The following is a 15050-nucleotide window of genomic DNA, read 5'->3' on the forward strand; positions in this document are numbered from 1 at the left end:
CCACCTATTAGATTAGTTAGCATGACTCTTATAGATGCAAAAAGGCATATGATTGTTGTGAAGTGCTTTTCATCCCCCAGGGTGACCAGATAGCAAGCGTGAAGAATCAGGATGGGAGGAAATAGGCACCTATATAAGACAAAGCCCTGAATATTGGGACTGTCCCTATAAAATCGGGACATCTGGCCACCCTACTTCTCCCCTCCCCCAACATTTCCACTTTATTAGTCTTAATGGGTTGGTTCTAAGATAGGTCTCAGCCATGCCTGCATTTTCAGAGGAGCAATTTTGTTTCTGTTGACAACTGTGTCCATAATTTTGTACCTAGAGTTCATTATGATACAAAAATGGAGGTGCTGTCTGAAAATCAGGCACCACATCTTTTGAACAGCGCTCTGCAATATACAAGCTTTTATATGTATGAGTGTTTCACCTTGTAATTTGTCACTGAGCGTTCTGTAAACACTCTTAGATAATAAAATAATACTACAAAGAGTGGAAGGTACCAGCAACAAATTTTATTTCTTTAAATGTTGTGATTAAGTGTGTTCAAATATTTCACAACACTGAAAAAGTGTTGAGTAATTCTTGCTCTAATTTATATTCTCGCCACAAGATTTGCCGAATAGACGTTTATCAAAAGAGCTTTGTCTTTTAAGATGACAGATATGAGAAAATATAATATAGGAAGTTATATACTGTAATAAGAGTATTTGAAAAGCTATGAGCTGTTATATTCCATTTTCACATAGCTCTAGTTACAGTATATTTAAAAAGCAGTAAATGTCATAAGTAACTTGTTTGTCATGTCTCTGCTTTATAGTTGTTTGGAAAATGTACCCTCTTTATACTCTCAGTTTACAGGGATCTGTCAGCCTATTCCCTTGAAATATAAAGTAAATTTTTACTGTTGGAGCCGTCTCGGCTCACTTACTTAATTTAAAGGCTTTGTCCAAAGCTTTAGATCCAATGTGCCCAAGATGGTGAACAGGTCTGTACTAAGTGGCACATCACGTGGGGGAACAAACAGCATGCCAAAGCATCCAATTCAGTGACACTGTAGTTTTGGTTTAGAAACTATTCACTCATTTTGTTTCAAAGTACTGTAGACGTTTTTTGTGGTGATAACTGTAGTAACTGTAAAGGTGGAACGATGGTCCATTGTGATTAATAAAATGCATTTGAAATATCATAACAGGGTTAACATTATATTAAAAATCAAATTGTTGACTAAGACACACACTGTGTACGTCTGCTCTGACCCATCTTTTAATGTTTATATATGTTATATACCAATTAATGAAATTCCGTTTGTCCACTTTTCTTTGAACAAATATACATCTTATGTGAGCAATTGGTGTCTTTTATTGTGACACTTATCACCGCGGTTTCTCTTTCTTGGGGAGGAGCGGGTGCGGGGGAACCATGAAAGAAACACCAAATGAGAACGGCAAGCTATTGCCAGGCATTACCATTTGTTGAAATGTAAACTAAGCAGCAGCCATGCATTTGTAACTCTCTGCAAAGTTATAAGAGATTTACCCTGTAACATACTGGAAAACATCACTCATGAAATGGAATCCCCTTGCCCCCCTCCCCACTCTGCGCCTCCTCACACCCTCCTCCCCCAGAAAACCACATCTGTTTCCTACTGATAGCTTTGAACACACATCCCCTTAATGTCTTCTAACAGGAAGTAGAAATTGAGAGAAGTTTGCATTCACCAACATTCAAAAATCAGCCTGGGAGCCATTCCATCATTTCTGTGAAAGATTCAGACGCGAAAGGTGGGAAAACATTTTTTGACAAGATGTCATCTGAAAATGGTCAGAACAACAGCTCTGAAGGTTAGCTAACGCTTTGATCTGATTCGTTGCTTTTGTACCTTGTACTGAACAAGTAAGGTAAAGAATATGTGTGTGTGTTTGTTTAAAAAGTAAAACAAAACTGATGATACAGTATATGGTTCTGTTTTTAAGAAAATGGCATCAGCTGCACTAAAACATAAATTTAGTTGACATCCCTTTAATTTTTCACGTTGGGATTTTCTTTGTAAAGTAGCTATGTGTAATAGGTTATTAGCACTATTGCAAAAAAGACCTCAACACACATAACTGTCTCTGTTTTCCCCCAAAGATAGTGCTGTTACAATAGAAAAAAAGTGCATTGCATAGAACAATGCACTTGATCATCAAAGTGACAAAGGAGAATCGTAGTTGTATAATCAAAGCTGCACATAAGAAAAGAATTAGATGTGTTTATCAATTGTAAAAAAAAAAAAAAAAAAAAAGGTTTCCATCTTTTCTTTTTCAGATGATTACCCTAAATGTGTTTAATGATTTTAGGATAAAATATGACAGAATTGTGTCACAGTTTTTAGGAATATGTTATATCATTTTGATATATTAATTGTTTTGTAAATGTCATTAAAATGTTAATAGCTCATATGCCTGAGATTGCACTGTTACCATAATTTTCAATAATGACAGAGCCACAGAATACAGTACTTTGCTAAAAATACAGACACCATTAATCGTTTCTGAAGAGGCAATAACTGGATTGTACATTTTGGTAATATGGAGTTAGCAATGTGTTTGTTAAAAATAATAATTAATAATAATAATAATAATAATAAAGCCCCATTGCACTTCTCTCTGTGTGTAAATTGCCCAGACCTTCAGCTTGCTACTCAAGTTGACCCTATCAATAAAGAAATAAAAAAAATTAGAAATGAAGAAAAACAATATATCCTATCTCCTCGCTTCCCGCAATGATACTTTTTTAACCACGGTTTAGTGTAATACATATTCAGTACAGAAGAGACCAATTCCATATGACACCCAGGAACCAAATTAAGCTCTCTGTTCCACACATACAGTAATAATGAGACAATTGGAGCGACTAGCAAATGGGATAAGAACCTTTGGATCAGGACTTAGATGATAAAGTATATTAATGCATCAGTTCTGGAGAGTTCATGGCAAATCCTGGTTCAGAACGCATCTGAAAATTACTTTGATGGTCTCAACCTCATCCCCAGATTTTCATGTGATATCAGGACAATATTACACAATTTGGCTCAATGGTTGCTAAAGAGAGAGGTCCAGTACTAGAACAGCAAAGTTGTTGTGACTTGCAGGTTATGGTTATATTACACTGCTGCTATTAATCCCTTACTATTATGAGCATAAAATACATCTATATAATTTAAAATGGAGATGGGCGTGAGGTGTTAAATTTGGATTGAGATCAAGATTTGTATTCAAACTTTTCCCAAATTCAGGGTAGTTCATACTCAGATTTTGGTTCGGGTTCATGATAGAGATAAACCAGAGCTGGGAAGTTTGGATCTGGATTTGGATCTGAAATGTTTCAAAATTTGTTCCTGAGGAGGGTCCAATCCAGAATCTTGGTTAGGAAAACCTATTCCTGGTAGGTGTTCTGCCACTAGAGGCCTGTGTTAGAGCTTACACAGGCAAAGGCTGATGTAAACTTGGTCTGAATCTTTTTTGAACAGTATACGTTCCCTTTGATAATCAGCCAACTGGGGGTCATCTCCACTTACAGAGACCCTGAAGCATTTAAGCCAGTGTCACCCTGAGCAACTACCTACATTATAATGCATGTGGGTTGATGAAAAACAAAGCACCGTAAATGTCAGCATAAATAAAATTAGCTTCAACCTCGGTACTGAAGAAGGGAACATTAAGAACTGTTAAATAGGTGGAGATGGTGGCAACACCTTTTTATCTCTCAGCCTGTTCTTGTTAGTCCATGCGAGAGGTCTGTGCACCCTGTAGCATGGCCATCTCCTTTTCCTCTGTTTTGTCAATTAACTAACGCCCTAACATCATCGTTGCTGATCCCATCTTCCTAAATACAGGCTGCAGTGTGGTTCAGTGAATTAGGAGATTTGCCATTGCCTTGGTGTGTGATCTTGGGCAAGTCCCTTAACCACTCTTCCTCTGTTTCCACTTCAGTAAAGTGGGAATAGGAATCCATACTCACCCTTGTAAAATATTGTGATCTTTGTGTGACAGAGATGGCAGTTTCCTGAAATAAACCATACTGAATTAAGTTTATGTATTTGAGGAGTTGTATTTGTACAAAGAATGCAAATGTTTATGTATTATTGTGGAATGGTATATAACTTCTTTAAGGAGAAGACATGGCTAATGTAAACCCTGGCAAGAGTTATAAGCTTTAAAGGACTCTTTGAGACAATGTGCCAGACAAAGAAAATTAAGTGGGATTCCTAGAAAATACTTGGGAGGAGGAGAATGCAAATTATCCACCTCTGGATCCATCCTCAGAGAGAGACCCATTGTCTGGCTGATTACCTATTTACCGTCCCTTCAAAGACCCAAGCTGGATAAAGGAGTGACTCTCAGATTCAGGAGGGTACTTGTTTTGAGTCGAAGCGGTTCTGAACTGGTAACCACAGAAAAACCCTTAATTGGGGGTGTGAAGGACTGTTAACCGGCCAGAGCCCTTAGTGGAGTTAGGGTGTTGTCTGGTAAGCTTATTAGCATGTGTGTAGGTTCTTCTATTGTTTTAATATGTTTTCTCTGTAATGTTTTCACCTGAAGTATACATGTGCTTGCTGAGAAAGATCTGTGTGATAACTTAACTGTAGCAGTTACACTGTCTACCATCACTGAGGAGAAAAAGTAGGCCTGCTCAAGCAGTCTGACTGGGAAATTCTGACTGCTGGGAAATTCACAGAGTAGACAGGGAGCTGTGCAACCTGGAAAAACTCAGGTAAGGAGGGAGAGAGACATTTGTTTCTGTCCAAAAGAGACGATGGCTGGAGAGCTGGAAACATAAGAATGGATGCCCTTGCTGGATCATAAACAGGAAATACAGTTGCAGTTGCCCTGACCTGTGACACTGTGGGTGAATAGTACCGTTTGAGTGCTTTGTATTTATTATTGTAGAACTCTAATACTGCAGTTGAATGTGATGTTTAAACAAACAACTGGAACCAGCCTACCAAAAGCATTGTCACTAGTACTGAAAATACAAAAGAACAGATGAACTGGAGTTCATGTGGCTGGTTCTATGTATCCCCCTCAATTAAATATCCAGTGGTGAGATCAATTTTGATCAATTTCCCTGAAGAGAAGAGCTATATTTAAGCAAATCATGATGAAACGAAGCATCTTGAATAAAGAACAAAAGGAACAAAATCTGATACTTGTGTGAACTTGAGCCTATGTGCACTTCAACTTAACCGTTATAGTCACTGAGTCAGAGCAGATTCCAAAGCTGCATTTGGAGGCTGTCTGGAATCTTTAGCTGATGGAAGATTTCTATTCTGAGAAATATGCTATTAAAGGGCTACTCATTAAATGTTTTCCCCAAGGCAGCTCATAAATCTGCACCCTGGAATGATGTAAGAGGTACCCTAATATTTATAATGGTTAGTTTGTCAACCCAGTTTGAGCCCAGTTAAGTTGTAATGCAGATTATTAAGTAAAATGACATCATAGGATAATATAAAAGATGAGACACTACTTGCTAAAAATCAATTTTTTCACTTGGTCTTAGATGGAATTGAACATTTAAATCATATTGTTAAGAGTGTTATGACATTGTATGCCTATATTTCAGGAATTTATTACCCAGCCATTATATCATAAAGCTAAAACTTTTTTTCTGTTTAAAAAAAAATTGACTTTTTTTAGTTTTAGTGACTCAAAAGAATCCATTTATTTGGTTTCATATAGTTTTGTTCTCCATGTTATAGTTAAGAAGAAAGGATTGATTTTTTTAATTACACCTTTGAGGCATTAAATCCTCACTATGGACCTATTTCTTTCTTTTGATTCAATTAGTCAGTCTTCCAGGTGCTTTTACAAATTTGTATTGTAGAACATGAAAACAGAATTCAGGTAAGACACAAGGGATGAAATTCTGCGTCCACTGAAGTCTGTGGCAAAGCTCCTATTGACTTTAGTGTGTTCAGAATTTCACCTTACATATATAATGAGATAGGCCTCCCATTGAACAGCATAAAAATGCTTGCCAACCATCACAATTAAACCATAATATTTATCACAACTCTCTAGCATTAAACCCACTCCCTTCCCAAAATCCCCAGATGAGCCTCCTAGTGTGCCCAGAAGATTTACAGATTTGGACTCTGGCAGACCACAGAGAAGGGTGATTTCCCGAGGTGAGGACTTATTTCTGGAAACACCCTGCCATCAGTTGCTTACTCTTTAAACTACTGAGGTGCTTCCTCAAATGCCTCTGCTGACTGCAACTGCTGTAGTATCTTCGAGAGAGGCAGGGTATGCCTACACTGCCTGAGTTACAGCGCTGCCGTGGTTCTTCCAGGAATAAAAATTAACCACCCTGAACGAGCGCGGCTCCCACTGATAAAGCGCTGTCTGTACTGGCGCTTTTCAGCGCTAAAACTTTTGTGGCTCATGGGGGTGTTTTTTCACACTAACGACTAAAGTTTTAGCACTCAAAAATGGCAGTGTAAACACAGCCGCAGTCTCTCAGGCCTTGTCTACACTGGCACTTTACAGTGCTGAAACTTTCTTGCTCAGGGGTGTGAAAAAACACATTCAGTGCTGTAAAGTGTCACTGTAGACAGTGCACTACTGCTGAGACCTACTCCTCTCTTGGGGGTGGGTTTTTTACAGTGGGACTACACGGCAACGCTTTAACGTTGGTAGTGAAGACATACCCTTCAATAATCAGGACTCAATCCATTTACAGCTTCATAAGGTAAAGCCAATACCTTAAGGTGAGGTCGATTCTGAAAAATGGCGCTGTAAACACAGTATAGTGAAATTCCATATTCACTATCTTTCATTGATTCCAAAACAAGTTGTAGTTTATTTAACAAATGGAAGCTATTTTCTTTAAGTGGTAAGTCTTGAAAATTTAGCTTGGGTTGAGTGTCAAGGTTTTTTTCTTTGTTGGCCATCATTACTTATAATTAGGCTGTCAAGTGATTAACAAAATAATCGTGATTAATCATGCGATTAAATTGCACTATTAAACAATAATGGAATACCATTTATGTAAATATTTTTGGATGTTTTCTACATTTTCAAATATATTGATTTAAATTACAACACAGAATACAAAGTGTACAGTGCTCACTTTATATTTATTTTTATTACAAATATTTGCCCTGTAGAAATGTTAAACAAAAGAAATAGTATTTTTCAATTCACCTAATACAAGTACTGTAGTGCAATCTCTTTATCATGAAAGTTGAACTTACAAATATAGATTTATGTACAAAGAAACCTGTATTCAAAAATAAAACAATGTAAAATTTTAGAGCCTGCAAGTCCTCTCAGTCCTACTTCTTGTTCAGGTAATCACTCAGACAATCAATTTGTGTACATTTGCAGAAAATAATGCGGCCTGCTTCTTGTTTACACTTTGTTTACACCTTCAATCACCATTCCAGAGGACATGCGTCCAGGCTGATGACAGGTTCTGCTCAATAACGATCCAAAGCAGAGCGGACCAACGCATGTTCATTTTCTTCATCTGAGTCAGATGCTACCAGCAGAAGGTTGATTCTCTTTTTTGATGGTTCGGGTTCTGTAGTTTCTGCATCAGAGTGTTGCTTTTTTAAGACTTCTGAAAGCATGTTCCACACCTTGTCCCTCTCAGATTTTGGAAGGCATTTGAGAGTCTTAAATTTTGGGTCGAGTGCTGTAGCTATCTTCACAAATTTCATATTGGTATCTTCTTTGCATTTTGTCAAATTTGCATTGAAAGTGTTCTTAAAATGGACAACATGTGCTGGGTCATCATCCGAGACTGTGATAACATGAAACATACGGCAGAATGCGGGTAAAACAGAACAGGGGACATACAATTCTCCCCCAAGGAGTTCAGTGACTAAATTAATGAACACAATATTTTTTTAATGAGTGTCATCAGCATGAAAGCATGTCCTCAGGACCAATGGCTGAAGCATGAAGAGGCATATGAATCTTTAGCGCAGCTGGCTATCTGGCACTGGCCTCTAGCATGTAAATATCTTGCAACACCAGCTACTACAGTGCCATGCAAATGCCTATTCTCAGTTTCAGGTGACATTGTAATTAAGAAGTGGGCAGCATTATCTCCCATAAATGGAAACAAACTTGTTCCTCTTAGCAATTGGCTGAACAAGAAGTAGGACTGAGTGGACTTGTAGGCTCTAAAGTATTACATTGTTTTATTCTTGAGTGCAGTTATGTAACAAAATAAACTACATTTGTAAATTGCACTTTCATAATAGGGATTGCACTACAGTACTTGTATGAGGTTAATTTAAAAATACTATTTTTTTGTTTAACATTTTAACAGTGCAAGTATTTGTAATAAAAAATAATATAAAGTAAGCACTGTACACTTTGTATTCTGTAGTAATTGAAATCGACATATTTGAAAATGTAGAAAAACACCCAGAAATATTTAATAAATTTAAATTGGTATTCTATTGTTTAACAGTGCAATAATTTTTTAAATCACGATTAATTTTTTTTTATTTAATCGCATGAGTTAACTGCGATTAATCAACAGCCATACTTATAATAAGGATTTGGAAGGTCAGATTCCACCCTTTATGCAATCTCATTTCTTTCACAGATATAACCGACAAACTCAGTAAACAGTTATGTAAATAGTGCAGACAAAGAAATAGAATACAGCTCATGCTCTCATAGATGGGTTGGCTCTGTGGACCTGATGAGAGTAAAAAGCAGTAAAAAGTTATTTTTGTCACTAAAACCTCTATGTTCAGTAGATAGGATTCTGAATCCCCCAGGGAGCATATCTGTTGAAGAAAGTGCCATTTTTATATTGTCACTTTTCAGAATAAAACTGCACTCTTAAACTCCAACTGGGAATTAGAGAAGACAGTGCAGACCATGAAGCACTGATCTTACATGCTTTTGCCATGAAACTCTGCTTAGTATGTGGACAGTCACATTCTACATTAGCTACATTAGTTTCCAGATGGCTTCAAGATGTAGCCCCACGTAAAACCCACTACAACAGTATATATTAGTCTTGAGGTAACAAAGGCTTGCTAATGGTATCAAGATCTGCATCTAAGGGAAGAGGTCACATGTTTCACCAGGCACATATAGAAAAAAGTGCTCTTAGCTGCAGCTGTAACCTTAGAAGCACCGTAGGACCTAACAAACCCCTTAAAGTGCAAACCTGTATTACAAAAGTGCTGATATAGCCAACGTTTCTCTCTTTAACCCCCTAGTGACCTTATATACATATTAACAGGAAGGTTGGCAAGATGAGAAACTGCCCAAAGGAAGTGCCCCAAACTACCTTCTGGGATCTATCACAAAGACAGAAGCAGAGGCACTCAAAATGAATACCACCTCCTGCTTGGATCTGCAACAGTGTCAACCACACCTCTTTGGTCAACTGTAAAAAAGACAGCTGACAGATTTAAAAAAAATCAAGATGGATATCTTCTTCCTATCCATCATTAAAGTCAGCTGGAGTTCTGACAGACTGTGGAATGAGTAAGGACTCGAAGATTTGACCAGTTATGAATAGAATAAATACTATACTATAAATCATATACTATTCTACACTTAGGGTCTGATTTTGCAGTCTAAATGCAGCCCAAACTCCCATTGAACTAACTCTAGGGATTAGTTTTGACTGTAAAGACTTCATGATCAGGCTGTATATCAGACAATACAGCAATACTCTGCAGAACAAAAGGGTGTTTTCTTACTATGTCACTGAAAGAAACCTACGTGTTCCATTCATTTTCTACCTCACAGAAAATGGAAAACATTTAGTACAATGTGAATTGAAATGGGTTTTTGCATTAAGGAAAATTAATAAAAGAAACAAGTAAAATAACCCTAAGTGTTTTCCTGAAGTAATTAGAAGTAGAATGCATTAAATTAATTAAAGTAGCTTGTCATGCCACCACTGCAGTGCTTGGTGAGAACACTGGTTTTATTGGGTGTCACTGTAGAGTTTAAAGCATGTATGCTAAACCAGTTGATATGAGAAAATAATGCTAAACAAGATTCAGAGTTTATGTTTCTGCTAATGTTAGATGAGCATCGAAGGTAAGGAGATGGCATAAGAATGCAACCTGTAATTATGTTGCAGCTTGTTACTGAACCATACTTATGAAGTTCATAGTAACATACGTTTTCTTTTTGATTTGAGCATGTAATAATGGTTTTTGATGATTTAAAAGAGGTGTACACAGTTGCACATGTAATACAACTTACATAAATAAATATGTATTTATTTAACTTTTATTTTCATATGTTTATTTAATACAACTTACATAAATAAATATGTATTTATTTAACTTTTATTTATTACTGTTTGAAAATCTGGCCCTGTAAAGCTTGGAAAGGAAAATGCTCACTTTTCTTGCAGGTAGTCTGGACAGCCTCCAGTTTGCAGTGATTTACATTTCAAAATGGCTCATAATATACACTGATTCAGACAACTTAAATGATATTGAGAATTGTTAATTAGTTGAAACAAACTTGGTTAATTGTAAACTAGTGGGCTGTATCCTGTGTGAGGAGAACTTGTTTTGCAACAGGATAAATAGCAAACTGATTCAGAATCTTTAAAATGACTTAAAATGGTAAGCAAAATAGCCTGATGGTCTGCAAGAAAGGAAGAGATAGGGCTAAGTTTTGCTCTTTAATAAAGAATATGATCCTTTGTCTGACAGTTTTTTTTACGATGTTGTAATCTTTTGGGTTAAAATAATTTGATGAATGTAGTTTTACTGTCAATGGGCCTGATTCTCATCTCACTTATGCTGGTTTTGTACCATTTAATTTCAGTGAAGTTGTTCCTGATTTACACAGGTGTAAGTGAGAGAAGAATCAGGCTTAATATCTGAATTTGGGATATTTGAGTTAGTAATTCAGTACAGAGGGATACGTTCTAAACTGTCCGTATTTTAATCTGACAAGCATTTGGAGAGTTGATGTCAGTCTGGAGTCAGTACCTGCTTGTTGTCATGTTTGCAAGTAAACTCAGAATGATATTTAAATTAATCCTGTCTGATATTTATTTTTACAGGAGATAGGAGTATCCTTTAGTACTTTTATCTTGCAAAGCTTAAGTTCTACATTTGACAAATTTATCTTCTGTTTGTCTGACTTTGTTATGTTTCTTCATACGGTGCTGCAGTCTACTGCTTGGGGTGGGCTTTCTTGAGAAAAAGATGTAAGGCTGAGGCCTGTGGTCTGTCCCCTATCAGAGATCTATGATCATCTGTAATTTGCTGACTTTACTCAATATTTTTAGCTCTTCCTCTCACATTCATGTAGATGTAATCTTTTCTTGCTTTTTGAGATCTTCCTGAATTTTTCATGTGAAATTAACTAGTGTATATTGCACACACAAAACTTACAAGTGCTAATTTATGCATGCAAGCACACACATATGTACATGAAAATTAGCACCCCGTGTGTGAAATCAGTTGCACTTGCAAATTTTGCAGGAACGGTTCAGAAGTTCCTTTGGAAATGTGGCAGTCTCATTTCCAATGATGAGTGGGCCTCCAAAGTTTTGTATGTTCAGTACAGATAAACCCCTCAAATCTAGAGATTCTTGAAATGTGTTGTGAGTTAATGTGAGTTATTTCACGATAAGGTACCTTGCATGTACAAACTAAACTTTTTGTTGTGAATCATCTGACGCTTTAACGTTTATTAAACACCTTTGGAAGTGGATTTACTGAGATATGGGATAAGTTTACCTGCATCAAAATAGGTGTGGATGCATCCTCATCTCAAAATACTGTTGTGCGCCTGCCAAATCCTCCTATTCACACTACTTTGCTTGTACCAGAGTCAGTCTGTCTGTTTACTTGTGTTCCCTCTACTGTCCCAGGATCATCCTGTCTGGATGATATTTCCTCGTTTAAATGCTGGTGTGCAGTCAGGTGTTGTCCTTTGTGATTCCAGCTCATGGGAAGTTCACATACTCATGTGTAATACTCCTCATTATTAAGCAGACATGTCTTGTGCTTCAGCATGGCCCTGTGCTGAAATCCAGGTCTGCAGCATTGTCCTGTCCCACTTGTCACTGTTAGTTGGCTGAACCCCAAAATGGCAGTCCACTTGGTAAAGCTGCTTCAGGAAAAGATCTAGAAGTTTCAGCCTCCTCTTTCTTAGGTAAAAAGAAAAGGAGTACTTGTGGCACCTTAGAGACTAACCAATTTATTTGAGCATAAGCTTTCGTGAGCTACAGCTCACTTTATCGGATGCATTCAGTGGAAAATACAATGAGGAGATTTATATACACACTGAACATGAAAAAATGGGTGTTATCATACACACTGTAAGGAGAGTGATCACTTAAGATGAGCTATTACCAGCAGGAGAGCGGGGTTGGGGGCGGCGAGTGGGAAGAAAACCTTTTGTAGTGATAATCAAGGTGGGCCATTTCCAGCAGTTAACAAGAACGTGTGAGGTGCTTTTATTACCCTGGTTATAAAGTCACTGCATGACTTTAGCTATGCTTGCAGCAATCTGTTTATATTAATCACTGTGAGGATCACAGTCTTTCCCAGTTTCCCCCACGTTGCCTGAGAGTGCTTTCAAAATGGTGCTAGATTTCAAAAGCCAAATGAATGATGGGATAAAGGAGAGGAATCATGGGCAGTTTTTTAGTTTGACTCCAAGTCCCAGAGTTCCCATCTTCTTTTCAATAAGCTAAACAGATTGAGCTGTTAAAGTCTCTCGTGTAAATCATTTTCTCTAGCCCTGGAATTTTCTCCAGTTTTTCAACATCCTTTTTAAAATGTGGACGTCAGAACTGGATGTAGTAAATCATCTCCATACTTCTACTCAGTACTCCCCTGTCTATATATGCAAGCATCTCTTTAGCTCTTTTTGCCACAGCATTTCAGTGGGAGCTCATGTTCAGTTACTTTTCCACCATCCTTTTCAGGTTACCGCTTTCCAGGATACAGTTCCCCATTCTGTGGGTATGGCCTTCGTTCCTTATTTTTAGCTGTATAACTTTGCATTTGGCTGAATTAAAATGTTTTTTTAATTAGACCAGCTTAGTAAGATGACAAAATGTATTTTGTTTGAATGGGCCCAGCTTACTAAGCTCTGTACTACTCCCCTGTCCTCATAATTATTTATCACTCTGCCAATCTTTGTGTCCTCTACAAATTTTATTAACAGTGAATTTATATTTACTTCCAGATCTCTAATGAAAATGTTTATTAGGAACAGGCATAGTACCAATCCCTATAGAACCCCACTAGAAAACACCCCCTATTCAATGAGTCCCCATTAACAACTATTTTTCAGATCTGTCATTTAGTCAGTTCTTAATCCATTTAACGAGTGCTTTATTGATATTGTACAATGCTGTTTTTTAAGCAGAATGTTGTGCGGTATTAAGTCACATGCATTATAAAAATCTAAGTTTATTACAGCTACACAATTGCTTTTAGCACCCAAACTTGTTATCTCATTAAAGAGTGAAATCATGGTTGTTTGATAAAACCTATTTCCATAAAACCATGTGGACTGGGATTAATCATATTCCTATTCTATAATTTTTTATCAATTGAATCAGTTTTTCATTATTTTTCCTGGGATGGATATAGACTAGCTGGCCTATAGTTATTTGGGTCATCTTGCTTGCCCTTTTTGAACATTGATGCATTATTGACACTCTTCCGGTGTTCTGGAATTTTCTTGATATTGCAAGATTTATTAAAAATTAACATCAGCATGCCATAAATTAATTTTGGCAACTCTTTCAGGATGGCGAGATTGAATGAGACCCCATCACAGGATAGAAAGTGTTAAGAGTCATTTACTTACATCCATTACATCTGTGTCATAATTAGCTGCTTCTCAGCCAGAGGAGCAGGGCTAAGAGGCATCAGAGGGTAACTTAATGAACCTGTTGGCCTCATAAAAGGGAGAGAGTTCATCCTGACCAGAGGAACGACAGGGAGCAGAGAGACTCCTGTGAAGGGACCTGACCGAGAGTCTGTAGGAGAACAGAGGTCTCAGTCTGAGGTGAGCTGAGCTGAGGGAGAAGAGTCCGGAGTAGCTGAGAAAGAATATTGAAGACAGAGCTTAGAGGAAGAGCTGATTTGTTTAGATACTTTGAATATTAGTTTGACCTTTAGTTATACTAAAAGGGATCTGAGCTAGACACTTCTCAGCCAGAGGGCTGAATTGTGAAGAGAGGCAGAAAGTTTATGGGGAATGCTGGAGACCTCTGCAAGGTCTGTCATGCCCCAATGAAAGGGTGTTATCGGGTGGTGAGTGTGAACTATAACAGATGGTTGAGAGCAAGATCTCCTTAGTCAACTCTGCTAGAACTGTTGGGTGCAGCTTATTTTAAAATGTTTATCCCTCATAGAAGTTGTCTAACATTAGGGTGACCAGATGTCCCAATTCTATAGGGACAGTCCCGATTTTTGGGTCTTTTTTTTATATAGGCTCCTATTACCCCCTACTCTGTCTCGATTTTTCACATTTGCTGTCTGGTTACCCTATCTAACATACTCCTTAATTAATAATAGACTGTAAGTACTTCATCATCCTCATGAAATTAGTACATCATCCTGCTTTTTTCCAATTACAGAAAAAAATATTGATTGAACATTGCACTTCTGCATCATTATGAACAATTTTACCATATCCATCTAATAATGAGTCTATGCTGTTGCTAGGATTTCTTTTGTTCCTAATACACTGGGGGAAAAAACAATGAAACTCTTTTTTTCTTACTGCTGCCAGCCATGGATTTTTTTCCCCCTGATGTCTTCAGATTCCATTGTAAATTTTCTGCACTTCATAACTTCTAACTTATATATCTTATTTGAAAAAAAATTCCCCAAGTGAAAAAAGTGTTGATGAAACATTTACAACCACTCGATAGCTGAGCATCTTCAGCTGTCATTGTTGTCAGTGAGCAGCAGTTGAACTGATGCTCATGTGGCCTATAATAAAAACATGTGGATCTTAATCTGCAATAACTAATTTAGTTAGTTCTTTGGAAAAATGGGAGAAAGCTGGAATTCTCCA

General features: G+C 37.3%; 1 protein-coding gene across 1 annotated transcript in view; it reads left to right on the forward strand.

Annotated features, from left to right (window-relative positions):
* XIRP2 (xin actin binding repeat containing 2) overlaps positions 1-15050 on the forward strand; it is a 160117-nt gene that overhangs the window by 88214 nt on the left and 56853 nt on the right. Inside the window, exon 2 of the mRNA XM_073305732.1 lies at positions 1694-1847. Coding sequence (XP_073161833.1) covers positions 1694-1847 — 154 coding nt within the window. The remainder of the gene's footprint in view (positions 1-1693; positions 1848-15050) is intronic.

Source organism: Lepidochelys kempii, chromosome 11 (assembly GCF_965140265.1).
Source record: "Lepidochelys kempii isolate rLepKem1 chromosome 11, rLepKem1.hap2, whole genome shotgun sequence".
In the NCBI taxonomy this organism is placed as follows: Eukaryota; Metazoa; Chordata; order Testudines; family Cheloniidae; genus Lepidochelys; species Lepidochelys kempii.